This window comes from Alternaria dauci, chromosome 1, assembly GCF_042100115.1.
Source record: "Alternaria dauci strain A2016 chromosome 1, whole genome shotgun sequence".
Lineage (NCBI taxonomy): Eukaryota > Fungi > Ascomycota > Dothideomycetes > Pleosporales > Pleosporaceae > Alternaria > Alternaria dauci.
This window is the reverse complement of record NC_091272.1, coordinates 74,427-88,502: the sequence shown is the minus strand read 5'-3', so window position 1 is coordinate 88,502 and position 14,076 is coordinate 74,427. Positions and strand designations below refer to the sequence as shown.

Genomic DNA, 14,076 nt, shown 5'->3' with positions numbered 1-14,076 from the left:
CATGGCGACACGTATGTGTCCTTCTTTCGACCACAACTCCTCATCTTAGCCTCGTACATTCGGGGCGCGATGATGACCACTAGGTCGATACTTCCGAGCCAATAGGGTTTGCGGGATACTTGCTCTCTGGTATTCTCAAGATCGGATGGACTATTCTGGAGACATGTGAACTCCGCATCGTGTCTGGAAGCGCTTTGGGACATAAGTGAGCTGTGCCCTAGGTGACTTTGTGGTATCTTGTAGTTTGAACACGACGATTGTTCTGATTCTTGGATATACCCACACACTTCAACATCATTGTACTTGTGGTTTCTCTTCTTTCGAGAGAGCTTGTTCTTTCGGGTCATTGGGATTCAAGACACCTCAGAAATGGAACCTGAATCTCTTTACTCGAGGGCGATCGAGTTGATGCTTCGTAGCCTTGCCTTGCTGCGACAAATCCCAATATCGGTAGTGCTTGCTGCTCTCATCCTTGCGGCTTACATTTATGTACCGCGTTTGAGATTCAAGTCGCAGATGGCAAAGTTTCCACTCTACCTAGCGCATCTCAGCAGCGCGGAGCGGCGAGCAAAGTTTTTGGCTGGAGCAAAGGCACTCTACAAGGATGGTGATCAGAAGGTATTTCACTCATGAGAAATGCCTTATCCCACCTAACACGCTTCTAGTTCAGAGGACTGGCCTATAGGATGCAGACGTTGGACGGTAAGCGAAATGTCTGCCAATGCTACAACTATTCATGCTAAGTCCTTGTAGAGGAGCAAATCGTCCTTCCTCTCTCCGCGTTGCCTGAACTGCGGAAAGCACCCGAAGAGGAGCTATCTTTTTACGATATGTTTTCCAAAGTATGACATGTGTGCGACATGAGTGACGCAGTTGCTCACGCGCATCCAGGGCCTAGAGGAAACCTACACCTACGTCGACATACGATTTCTCCCCGAGGTTGTTGACACCATCAAGAGAGACCTCACCCCCAAGCTGAGTAAGCAGAAACACCGCTGCCAGTATGTGTATGCATGCTAACAGCAGCAGCGAACATCACCTCGAAAATCTGTGACGAGGTCGACGCAGCACTAAACACGCACCTCCCCTCGCACGACCAGTGGACAGAAATCAACGTATCCCAAACCGCTCTGGACATCATCGCCAAAGTCTCCGCCCACCTCTTCATCGGCGGCGACGTCGCCTCCGACCCGGGTTACCTCGACTGCACAAAGAACTTCACCGTGCATCTCGGCGAAGCCACGCGCGCCATCAAAGTCACACGCGCATGGCTCAGACCTCTGCTCGCTCCCCGCCTCCCGGAAGTCAAGCGTCTCCTCGCGACGAGAAAGAAGCTGAGAAGCTACGTCAAACGCGTCATGGAAGAGCGCGAGGAAGCAAAGGCCAAGGACAAGAACTGGGTTCCGCCAGAGGACATGATGCAATGGCTTCTTGACCGCTCGGACGCGCGGAACGATACGTTGGAGGACTGTACGGCGGCACAGGTCTTGCTCATACTTGGGACGATTAATGCGTCGATGCAGACGCTGATTGCCATGTTGCATACGCTCGCCGTGACGCCAGAGTATGTTGAGCCGCTGCGCGAAGAGGTTCGGAATACGGTGAATGCCGACGGCTCGATTCCAGTGAGTGCGATGAAGGAGTTTGGGAAGATAGACAGTTACTTCAAGGAGGTTGGCATGCACTTCCCAGTCATTATCGGTATGTTATCTCCTTTCGCAACGTACCTTCCCAGGCTAAACAAGACTTGTAACAGAACCGTACTTCCGCCGTGTCCGCAAGGGCTACACGCTATCAAACGGACAGTACCTGCCCCCCGGCGCCGCCATTGTGATTGCGAACCCGCTCATCACAACAAACTCGCAGTACAACAGCTTCGACGGCTTCCGACACTACAAGCTACGCGAGACGAGCGCGCAAAAGGATAAGCCGAATCATCGGTGGCTGATTGCCAATGAGACTGAGTTCCGGTGGGGCTACGACAATCATGTCTGTCCTGGTAGGTTCTATGCGCATAATCTGCTCAAGATCATCTTTGCACGACTGGTTGAGAGGTACGATATCAAGATGCTGGGGGGTGAGACGGGATTGGAGAATAGGTATGCGATGGTGGAGCATGGGAATGTGGTTATGGAGCCGAGAGACAAGCCTCTTTTGATTAGGAGGGTCAAGGGCGGGAAGGAAGTAGACAAGGCTTGAACGATAAGGAAATTGGAGATGGACATCCACGAAGATTGTATGAGGTTATGAGGATGGGGAAGGAGATTGGAAGGCGTGCAGCTTTATTTGCTATATACATGTGCTGCAATGTCTTCGTTACCGCAGCGGCAATGACTTGTCTTCCACGACCTCACTCGTGTCCTTCACCGGCACTGCCTCTGGACTTGCGGCGGGCGTCAGCCACGCTCCTGGCGCATCGCCCCGTGTCGTCTTCACCACAACCTTCTTCCTCTTGTTCACGAACCCCGGATCCGGACTCGACCACGCATACCCAAAGCCGTCACCAAGCACCTCCTGCACACCCTCTGCCAGAATCTGCACAGCCCTCTTCCGATTGATACTCCACTCCCAAGCGCGATACCAGCGCCCAGCTTGCACAGCAGTCTCCTTGCCGCCTTCCAAACCATCCAGAATCGAGCGCCAGACCAGCATTGTCTTCTCCAGCTCCGGGGCGCGCGACACGCCAATGACGCTGACACCCAGCTTGGAGCCCCCAACATCGTCAATCGACTCGTGTTTCCACGCCACACCCGACGCAGGATCACCGCGCGACCCGCACACCGCGCCAGCAGCGATCCACGTCTCGAGCGCGAAGCGGATAGCAATGACTTCGATGCGCTCCCCGTAGTCGTCACAAAAGTCACTCGCCTTGCGCACTGCTTCGCGCAGCGACGACGGCGCGGGGTGAAAGTCACCGAGCGCACCAACCGGCACACCCTCACGACGCAGCAGCCCCATGCCCAGGATCGACGCATTCGGCACGACATCGACGCCCGCGTTCTTCAGACGCAGAATCCCGCGTGGCCCGGCGAGCGTCTGGTTCTGCAGCGTGAAATTGGCATACGACTGCACTGCATCGAGCGGCTCGCCCGTCTCGCGCAGGACCAGCTCTGCCATGTCGCCTAGCACATCGAGCGGGTAGCCCGAAATACCGACGTACCGTATCACGCCCTCTTCGTCTCTGAGGCGCCGCAGCTCGCGGACCGCTTCTAGGACCTCTTCCGCACTCACAAATTCGACATCGTGGCAGTACACGAGGTCCAAGTACTCCATGTTCAGCCGCTCCAGACTCCTGTACACGCTATCCCGCACCCATTCTTTACTGTAATCGAACTCGTCGCTCGCTATCCGTCCGACTTTTGTCAGCACCATGTACGAGTTGCGCGGGAACGTCTCGCGCACAAACGGCGTCGCGAGCGCATCGCCGAGTAATTGCTCAGAGGGGCCGTAGTACGGCGACGTGTCGAAGGCGCGGATGCCGTGGGTGAGGGCCGACGTCACGAGGCCGGTGGTGTCGAGCGCGAAGGGGTCGCTGTTGTACTGGTGGTTGAAGGTGGCGGTGCCGAAGACGAGGGGGGGCAGGATCGAGGAGAGTGGGGTTCGTCGGCCGTTGGCGTATGTGTAGGGGATGGGCTTCTGGCGCGTGGGGAGCGTCGTGGAAGTGGACGCGAGTTCGATGGGCGTTGTCGCCATGGCTGCGATTGTTTAGAAATGCGATTGGCACGCGCTGATTCTGTCGCGTTGTTGTTGCGATGTTGCGATGTTTGTAGTGGGGGTTGTCGCTTTGCGGCGGGACGATGCAAGCGAATCGCGCAATACTGCGATCAATGAACGAGCAGACGAGGGGGTATCAAATAGTTTTATCTGGCGTGTGAGTCCAGAGGTGCAAGAAAAGGAACAAAAATCACGCCGACGACGGATCAACGCCCTTCTTGTTAGCCCTGCGCATGTCTCGCGCCCCGAATCCGTAAAATCTATGCCTTCACTACACGCCGTTTTGGTGCCGCTTAGGCCCATTCCGCGATTGCAGGAACACATGGACTAGCGATGGACATGCATGACGCCATCTGCGCCTGGATTCTGGAACGTGTGTGCTGCTGCTGGCGGGACGGTGATTGGCTGAGATGGCAGTGTAGAGGACATGATTCATGCGGTGTTTAGGAATCAAAAAAGGGTCCATGGCGAGCGCAGACCCTGCCTCGGACCGCTAATCGTCTTTGGCGCCGAAGCGTCGGGCGCGCATCTCAACATAAGAACACCGCCAACATCGTATCACTCTGGGAGAGCGAGATTGTCGAAAAGGTCACTGCCTGCGCCATCTCAATCTCGACTTCTGGTGCAGCTCAACGACGGTCATGGCAAGGCAGCTAGCGCAAAGGGTTTTCGCGAAAAGTCGGGCCGCGAACCTCCACAAAATGGTGCAAGCATGTAACAGGGATAACATCGCGGACTTCCGTTCCTAGCCTTTGAATCGCAGCCTCGTTGTTGCGTTGGCCTGTGATCAATTCCTCTTACACTCGTCATGTTACTGACGTGCTGATCCTAGAGAGCATCCATCTCAATTAAGCTTCACCCCCACCGCAGCCGTCCTCGCCTGCCTAACCATCCTCTTATACTCCTCAATCTGCGCGATCCCAACCACAACCAGCTCCTCCACGCTCTGCTCCTCCAGCCCCTCTCTCCAAACACTAATCCTCCCATTCATCTGCGTCCCATCAATCTCCGCAACCACAACCAGCCCCGCCTCATCCCGTAACTCCCACGACGCCGCGCCCGCTGCTTCCATCCCCGTCGCCTTCCACCGCAGCTCGCCCAACCCACCGCTGCCGTTGAACACACGCTTCGCAGTACTGATTTCGATGCGGTGGTTCCGCAGCGGGAAGTCGATGGTGTAGTGGAAAGTGTGGAAGTCGATGAGCGCGATCTCTTGGGAATTGGACGGGGTTGTAACGGTGCATTTACCGCCCCAGATTCCTCCCATCATGGCCTTGCGCGATACTTCGTAGCGCGGCGTGGGCGAGCCTGGCGCGGTCAAGACGCGATGGTGCTCTGCGAGCGCGGAGTAGTCGAGTGAGAGATGGGGGTGCGATGAGGTACGGATCGGGTCTGGGAGTGGTGGGTCGCCGCGCACGATGAACTTTTCCATCCACGACGGTGCCATGGTGATTCTGGAAGGATTGTGGGTTAGGATTGGCAAAAGATCGTGTTTGCGATGACGCTGATGCTTTGCTTCTGACAATGCGAGGCGTTGGGCGAACAAGAAGACAAGCTGAAGTACTTGTACATCGTCACGACGAGCTATTCGCGTTTTTATACGGCGCTCGGCCCCAGCTACTGACTCAAAAGTTGTCGTTGCTCACGATAGGCGTCCAGCGGTATCAAGGGTGTTGCGGCGACTTCCTGAGACCAAGAGGACTGGAGTGGCCAGTGCTCGGACCTGTGGCGCAGCTCGGCGACATGTCTCGTACTCCGAAGGAACTTGAGCTGTAGTCGGCGATGTTGCACAAGCGGTGAGTGGAGTCCCTGTCGTCTTCGTCGCCGACGTTGCATGCTTCAGCCATGGTACTACGAACAGGTACGTATTCGCCCCGCCGTACCCTGATGTCTAAACCCTTCAAATTCTCTCGCAACATATCTCGGTGCTTGGTAGCACTTGGTGCCTGAGGTGTGTACTTCAGCCGGCGGTTTCGCGGTGCTTTTTTGCAACGAGCAAGGTCGTGTTCGACAGAGCCAAGGCGGACGTGGTTGCGCGCACGAACATGAGAAATTCCCTGGTCTACAGGCTTGACTTGCCCTGAATCAAAGTTGGGGAGTGAGTGATGTAGTGGTTAACCTGGTGTGATAGCTTTTCAAGGTAGCTGTGCTGGCGGCGCAGCAGATAACCTAAGACAAAGCTTACTATTGGTTGCATAGCTGTGAGCTCTGTCTTTGTAATCAGAGCCCCACCAAATTTCACGTGATAGCGGGGTCTGCCCATACTCATCTTCATGGACTACATGACAATGTCTGCTTCGAAGTGCAGAGAAAACACTCCATCTTGCCTACCTAGGTAGAACATGCCGGATTTCATAGTGCAGCCCGCTCACTCCTACCTTCCAGATTCATAACTGCGTTACCTGTATCATGCAGCGTAGGCATACATTGCTGCCCCGCTTTCGCTCTGGGTCGCCGACAACAACCGCGTTCGACCAACGTTGATCAAGCCTCGCATCCGTTCCGAAAAGGCTACTATGAAAAACTCCACCTTCTAGATATCGTCAGTTCGCGGAGAATCTATGCATCCTCGGAAAGAGCGCGAATTTTCTCTATTCGCCAAGGACTAGCGCTTAGAGTACGGCACAGTGTAACTCAAATGACGGGACATGCGATGAATGAACCGCGATACAACGCATGTCGACTCTTAGAGATCAAGCCTGCAATCTCGAACCGAAGCGCTGAGCCATTCTAAGTCTCGCGCAGGCCTGTTCTTCCTACCTATTGTTGAGAAAAACACTTCCCGAGCACAAACACTATGCGACGCCGTAAGGAGCATGTTTAGACGAACTGTGCGATAATTTCGCTACCATGAGAATATTCCAGTGGCAATTAGAGTCTGGTGCTAATCTCCTAAGCGCTGTGTGCTCGGCTCTCAAATGACCCCGCTGTCTGAGCCTACGCGAGTTCTAACCTCAAACTTCTTCCTCCAGATCTGTCTCTATGGGGACTTAGCACTCTACCAGCGTCCACGCTCTGCTCAAACAACTAAGCCTTCCTGTATCCATACTATCAACCACATCGTTTACGTAGCTTTGAGCCTTCAGCAGGTTGCGGCTTTTGCCACATAGGTTTGCGACTGCCCGTCTGGAAATCGACCCCACTAAGCTGCGCCGCAAAGCAGCATAAACCACTTTGTACATACGACGGAGGTGATATGTATTGAGGCAAACCTAATCACGAAAACTGGTCTAGTGCTATTGACTGAACGCATACCAACTCCTTCGTACCCCCAAAAGTCTAGCCTACAAGCAAGATGACCTGGTCGAAGGCCTCGGCATGCCTAATGGTTGAGCTAGGTGTTGAGTAACAGCATGTGCTTGAGTGAGAGCGAAATGCTATAAAACCAGCCCTTCTTCGTCCTGGCCAGATCTCATCTATCCTCACATATTCTACGAGCACGCAGCAAGACCTTGATACCGTCCACCATTCTCACAACTTATCATCAAATACCTGAACATGTAAGTTCTATGAACCCCCTCTGAGTGCAGTCCACGCTATACAAGTATTTTCCATCCTCTTTCCGATTGCTGACTTGACACCAAGACAACCACAAATATGGTCACCTACAACGCCGTCCTCACCGCAGTCCTTGGCTTCAGCATCTTCGCCGCGCCAGGAGTTGCTGCTCCCACAGCCCTCACCGCGCCTGCACCTGCGCCTGCAGCAGCTGCTGCAGCAGCTGGACAACGTCTCGGCGGCATCGACATGACCCGGGCGTGCAGGGACCAAGTGAATGTGTACATTGACGCCATCCAAGCTGTTCGGGTAGGAAATACATGCAACGACTGGCAATGTGTTATTGGCTTTCCTGGCTCCTACAGTATAGATACACCTGCCGCATGCACGAGGCAGTATGGTCCCGGTGTGTACGCTTGGTGTTCTGGTGGGTGGGACAAGTGGTCTTGCTATAGGGCGTAAATGGGAATGTAACAGATTGTATGCTCTTGAACACCGTAATGAATTCGAATCAGCAACGATACTCTGGAAAACGGCTGTTGTAACGGGACTACTCGTTTCACGATTCTGCTTATCGTTCATACTGGTCCTTGTAACTGGCACTAATTGGAATTTAGTTGTCTTCGGATCCGATCGTGTGAAAGAAATGAAGCTGTCTTTATGCTGTGCTTCCAACATTCTGCTCGCCGCATTTTCAACATGCGACACATCAGGCGTTCAATACTTGCTTTTGATGCTTGGTTTCACCCAATGCGCACCCTCTTCGCAGGTCCTTTCAAAGCTTCAACGGTGCAGCATATTGTCACAACGTATAGGCTATATCACTCGTCGTACACCCTTGAACACTACTTGGCTGGCCCTGAGCTATATGATAGTAACATCGGTTGGTTCTACCTCATGAAACCACGTGGTAGCCACGATGTAGAAAATTCCGCTCCTTTGGAAACTACAGCTATCGGCAGTTCTCTCAAGAAGAATGCCTTCTTCTTCTGACAAACACAAGCACCACAGTCGCTTGTGCTCTTCGCCCCCAAGATCAAACATACCGACAGCGACAGTCATAGGAACAGTCGTTCTCTCAGGCGTTTCAAAAAGGACTCCATGTTCTTTGAGTTTGGCGTATGAAAATTGCCAGTTTGGTTTGGTCGGGAGATCGCAAACATGCACATCAGAGCGGCGCACTTCGCGGATGTATCCATGAATCTGTATGCGACAGGCTTTTTCATATTTCAAGGTTGCAAGTGTCCAATCATCTGGACTCCACCTTCCATGGTTGGTGGCTGTAGGTTGACATCTCAGAGAGATGCTTGACCTAGCTCCTCTGACCTGCTCTTTTGTCTTGAGAGGCTTGTTCGCCTGGAATATGGGACCCCGAAGTGCAAGCCATGACCACGACGGTGCGCGCTCGATATATTGACCCACATGCGGCCCGTCAACGGCGACCGGTCTTTCCAGAGGCTGTTTCGAGTGTGGACCAAAAAGTAGCTGTCGACTTCGCCACAGAAGTGCGCGCTCCATGTCCGCTTCCCATAATCCCGCGAGGTATCTGCAATTCAAGGCGCGGTGAAACCTTGATGCCACGCCAGCCAATGCTGCAAAATTATCCGTCGGCTGATACACGTCGCGGGAGGAGTACTGTTGCGTTAGGTCATACCAGCGGGCCAGAATCTCTTCTTGGGAAAACCCCTGGCCGGCTAGTGGAGAAGAGAGGTCGTACCGTCCACCATTGGCCCACTGGTAACGTATAAGACTCCCATCTTCATACCAAGAGACATTGCGACACTTGAAGCTTAGCTGCTGTATACCGTAAACGATCATGCGCCGGCTCAGGACAGACTCTTGAAAGCATCAGGCGCGCTCATCGACCGGTCCGGAGTGGGTTGATCTGTTTAGTGTTAGAAAGCACTTCCCAAAGTCCTGGATATGGTAGTCTTGGAGCTGAGGCCGATGGTATGGGAGGGCTTGAGGTTGAAGCAATGGCTCTTGAATGAGATCAAGGAAGCCTGTTGTACTGTCGTCACTCCGTCCAGCCACGATCGTAAGCTCGGCATTAGAGTATACGTCAGCGATCTTGAGCGCTTCGGCTTTCCAATCTTCCGGGTCTCCTTGGATAATGCACAGAGCGTCGATCCAAAGATAGCGGTATCCAAGCTCGCGTGTGATGAGGAGAGCTTCCTGGTGCGATCGCGTCATCAAATGCTCGGGAATGTAATCCTGGTAAGGTTTCAGAGTCTCTTTTTGAAGCTTCACGTTGTGACGGATCCCAAGGCCCCAAGAGTACGAGAGTGCGAGGTAACGGCCAAGCTGATCTTTGCTGATCTTGAGCCTTATCCTGCCTTGCGCTTCGGGATCTTCTAGATCGATAATGCGGGTTGGCATAAGCTGAGGGGACGTGCCGCCACAACGGTCGTGATGAGTCTGGCATTCCTTGAGCCACTTGAAAGATATTGTTTTGCGTAGATCGAGATTGTGTGATCTTGTAGTCAACCTCCCCGATAAGAACTTGGTGGCAAATGTACCTGCATGCTAATGGTTAGCTTCGTACACGAAGAGCTATTACGTTCGTGCTCAATCAATACTAGCGCTCTTTGTTCCGTTCCTAGACGCCGCATGATCTGCGAGGGAATTATACTTGGGCGATGATCTGAGTAACGCGACACGGCCCGGCGATACGGTGCCGCAATGGTACAGAGCGACGTGAATCATACCCAACATGGAGTATGGCCATGGACAAACTCACCTGGTTTTGCATACACCGATACTGTCCCATGCACGCGAGAGGATGTGAGTTCGCCAGAAGATACCAATATAGTTGCTGCTTCTTCCCTTTGCGAAGGCTCCGGCCCTGCGCCCATGCCCAAGTCTTGCAGAAATCCTTGCAGAAATATCGTCGTGTGCTGTAAATGGATTGGATGGCTTTGCCGTCCGTCTAGGTAGGCCTGAATGCTATGTTTACCACAGGAGTTCCTTAGACACTCCCAGAATAGCATACACAGAGTGCATGCTTTGGATTGTGCGCATGTCTTGAGCTCTAGCAGGCTGTCGTGATGCCGATGAGAGATTCCGCGAAGGTTTTCAATCTGCAGATTGTGACAATGATCGCATGTAAGGCTCATTGTTACTTGCGCGTTATTTGGTTCCCTCAGAACAGCGAGGTATTCGAATGTGTAAGATACCTAGGTACCCATGAAAAAATCAACGATGTTAACAGGTGCCAGCAAACACCCAGGCTGTGCACTGCCGCCACAATGGGATCACCGATTGGTGTGCATGAACTCCAAAACTCCAGCCAACCGGGTATAACCTACCAAGCCTCAGCCTGCATGTAGATGACAATTCAGGTGCCTCGAAAGTTGGTGAACGGCTGACAAGCACCCCTGCTGGACGGAATCGCCATGCACTCTGCCGTCAGAATTGCTGCACATGACTTACACCGAGCCACCTTGCAGGCTTATCGCAGTATAAAACCCACGTGTAAGCAGCCAACGATATCGTACAATCGCAAAAGACTTCATTCTCGAAGTTGATCGGATTGAAATAGACATGATGGAATCTGAATGTCAGGGAGATAATCCCACTTTTCGTCGGCCAATAAGACCAAGCGGGCCAGATGACTGGGAGGCAAGGCGCCAGAAAATTGCCTGGTATTACATTCAGGAGGACTACACCCTAGACGAGATTCAATCAGCAATGCTTCGCATGCATGGATTCTATGCGACGTGAGTACCTCGTTGTGTATTCCTCTAGCCATTCGCCGATGTTGACGCCGCCATTCAGTAGACGACAGTACTGCGTTAGGCTAAAGCAATGGAATCTACGGAAAAATTTAGCAGCATCGGAAAAAGAGCAGATCATTGACAAGATCGTTGCTGCAAGACTCTTGGGCTACTCAATCACAGATGTGACATACGGAGGTCGCCAGATAGACCTGGAATCGTTGTTGAACCACGTCCAATCTCAGCCGCCGTCTTCGGATCTCAGTTCTATCGCAGAGCAAATTCAGGCACTTCACAAAATGCCCCCGAGGCGGAGCTCAACAAGATCGGTTCCTGCGAATATGTCAACCGACTGGATTCAGATCATCTACCAGGACCGCGACAGTTGCGTGACGGACCCGCTGAAGCCAGACTCCACTCGCAATGATTGGGCGATGGTTTTGAATAGCCTGACTGCGAATCCCACGCATGTCCAGTTCAAAGCCACTGGAAAAGACCCCGATGCAAAACATATGTTTCCGGCCCTGCCATACGCGCCCACACGTGGTCTGGAGAGAATCATCAGCCTATCTCAAAATTACATTTTTGTAACTTTGGAGAGCAGGATGGAGATTACACCAGCTCAGGCTCATGCAGCGTACCCGTTGCCTCGGTTTCCCGAATCCAGAGAGTGCAGCCTTGCGTAGTTTTGGGGTGGATGTGAAGAACGCCATGTGCATGGCGAAGAAGCATGAAACGGAATTGACGTTCAAGTTTGCTTCCCGTGCGTGTGCAGCCATTCAAGCTCCATCAAACGTGGAAATAGAGCTGGGGACTCTGAAAGATGTATTGGCTACATTGTCGCCAACGAATGCCAATGCATGTCCGCCTCTCAGAGACCGTCTGCTGCACTATATGTCAGGAATATTAGGCATACGCTTCGGCGTGCAGCACCCACTGGTGCTTCTATGTGGCGAGCTCAGGAAGGAAACCTCTAATCAGGAAATCTACGAGACGGCCTTCCAGTATGCCATAGAGCTCATGGGGACTGTGCATGGTACCCAACCATCCGATACCCTTGCCTTCCGCCGAGAGTTCGTGAGGCTTCTTCGTCGCTCAGGCAATCTGTGTCGAGCGGAAGAATTCTGCATTGAGCAAGAGTCATATTGCGTCCGGGAATTTGGCATCGATGCCCTCTTGACTAGGCGCGCAACTAGCGACCGTGTTCACGTGCTCATGGCTAAGAAAGAGCCGGCGCAAGCCATGGCGATTTGCGGTGTTGAAAGCTGAGGTAGAATTTGGGTCTGACTCGATCATAATGTAACATTCATATTGCTGACAAAGAACAGAATCCAACCACGACGTGTACCCCATGAGCTTAGGTGAACGCAAGTTCCGATTTTATGATCAATTAGCAATGAACCCTGTACGAACGTAGCTCGTATACATATCTCGTGCATTTAATATCTCCTTCCAATGCTTGGTTTCACCCAATGCGCCCCCTGTTCGCAGATCCTTTCGAAGCTCTGAGTTTGTATTTTCGTGACATCCCAACCGCTGATGTACTTCCTGTCCTCTGGTTCATGATGGCCATCTGGCTGTTTCGCGTTTCCAATGTACAATGCCCTCGCGTAATAGCAATGCTGCCCATGCCAGGTGTACTGCATACAGTCGTCGTGTCGAAAACACCCAGCTCTGCAAGCGTCAAGAGTCGCGTGGACGGTGGAATTATCAGGCAGCTGGAAGCCTGCGTCGAACGCTGCATCCCAGTTCTCGCGCTGGGAGAAGTTGCCGTGGAATGAGAAGAGTAGGTCACGGTAGAGCACGGGGTGCTCACTGTTTGACCGTCGTCCATTCTCCCAAGACCAAAGGCTTTTGTAGATGGCTGGGTCGGTTTTGTGGAGACTGATAACAGGTTCGCACCAGTAGTCTTTGCCAAATGGAACATTTTCGAGCCGATGAGGGCTGAACATTGGCCATAGACCACTGATACTTATGCCGGCTTTGTCATGCAGAGCCCATCCCAGTATACTGTCGCCACAGCAATCGGCTCTGATATCCTCCATGTATTCGACAGCGAGCCGGGGACCCTTGAGACCGATGTTGTTACGCGGACGATTGACCAGTCGGTGTGCAGCTGTCGTGGAGAGTATGAAGCCGGCGCCCCCGTATGCGAACCACACCTGTTCTTCGCTCTCAGGGCTCAATTGAGATTGGTAACTTCTTCCAGGCGATGGCGAACCGAAGTAATAAGGCACTGAGCTGTTGTAGTTCTCTAGAAGGCGGAAGACGTTGTCCCAGAACATGTACGTGTCGCTCTCAAGAAACACGTACCACTCGGCCGCGTTGTTGTGCTCAATCGCCTTTTCCACCTCCGGTAGAAACTTGTACTTGTCAACCACCCACCCTTCATGACCCTGTTGCAGCTTCGTGCCCTCTTGACTTGCGTTCCTTTGCGCCTCGTAGACGGCATAGTCCTCAGGCTTCAAGTACGTGTTTGGCGGCAAATCTGCGAGAGCGTCGATAGCTTGATGGCCGCGGCCGTAGGTATGATTTCCGTCGGAAACGATCAGGATGTTGGAGATGCACCTGATGACCGTGGAGAGCTGGGCATCAGTGCGCGACGCATCATCTGCTGCCCCGGTCTTTAGGACGACCTGGATTTTGGAGAGAAGCTGCACTGGGAAGAGAGCACATTCGTCAGTCGCGCCGCCCTGCCAGTCAACGCTCTCCCTCGTTTGGAACTGCGTCTTTGTGTCCCATGTCCAGAAGTCGGCGCCGCTTTCAATTTGTGATTCCGAGTCGTGCGCTGTTGACACAAAAGGCTGCGGATGGAAAGCTTGTTTCCCTAGGATATCGCTTGGTAAGGTTTCGACGTAAGTCCAGTTGGATAGGACAAAGATGTTAACACAGATGGCTAAGTCAACGAAGGCAAATAGCAAACGAAGCCATTTGCGAGAGGTCCAGGGAAATTTTGGCGAACAGCCGATTTTGCGCGTGTTCAGTAAGCCGTTGGAACTTTGAAAGACGCGACGCGAGTCTACTAACATGTTGGATGTGGGCGTAGTTGTGACGTCGGGGTGTTACGTCATGTTCAGTCGTCGAGCTGGTTCCGAAGAACGCGTCCAGCAGGAAGGCGAGTGTTGGTCAACAAACGCAGCGTAAACGG

General features: G+C 52.9%; 4 protein-coding genes across 4 annotated transcripts; 1 reads left to right on the top strand and 3 right to left on the bottom strand.

Annotated features, from left to right (window-relative positions):
- Nucleotides 1–369: 369 nt before the first annotated feature.
- On the top strand, nt 370–2,199 carry ACET3X_000013 (uncharacterized protein; the record flags this gene model as incomplete). Its single annotated transcript, XM_069446566.1, has 6 exons — nt 370–618; nt 666–713; nt 756–842; nt 892–979; nt 1,030–1,701; nt 1,757–2,199. The coding sequence occupies 6 exons, from the start codon at nt 370–372 to the stop codon at nt 2,197–2,199; spliced, it is 1,587 nt and encodes a 528-aa protein (XP_069310255.1).
- A 117-nt stretch (nt 2,200–2,316) lies between these two features.
- ACET3X_000012 (uncharacterized protein) lies at nt 2,317–3,693 on the bottom strand (the record flags this gene model as incomplete). Its single annotated transcript, XM_069446455.1, has 1 exon — nt 2,317–3,693. One exon carries the CDS (start codon nt 3,691–3,693, stop codon nt 2,317–2,319), a length of 1,377 nt encoding a protein of 458 aa, XP_069310254.1.
- A 751-nt stretch (nt 3,694–4,444) lies between these two features.
- Nucleotides 4,445–5,843, bottom strand: ACET3X_000011 (uncharacterized protein). The gene has a single exon (XM_069446344.1). The coding sequence runs from the start codon at nt 5,159–5,161 to the stop codon at nt 4,559–4,561; it is 603 nt and encodes a 200-aa protein (XP_069310253.1). The 5' UTR covers nt 5,162–5,843; the 3' UTR covers nt 4,445–4,558.
- Nucleotides 5,844–12,367: 6,524 nt separating this feature from the next.
- On the bottom strand, nt 12,368–13,957 carry ACET3X_000010 (uncharacterized protein; the record flags this gene model as incomplete). Its single annotated transcript, XM_069446233.1, has 1 exon — nt 12,368–13,957. One exon carries the CDS (start codon nt 13,955–13,957, stop codon nt 12,368–12,370), a length of 1,590 nt encoding a protein of 529 aa, XP_069310252.1.
- Nucleotides 13,958–14,076: the final 119 nt, after the last annotated feature.

What these genes read in the sequence shown, in the direction of transcription:
- ACET3X_000011 (XM_069446344.1), bottom strand. Translation starts at nt 5,161, where the DNA reads ATGGCACCGTCGTGGATGGAAAAGTTCATCGTGCGCGGCGACCCACCA.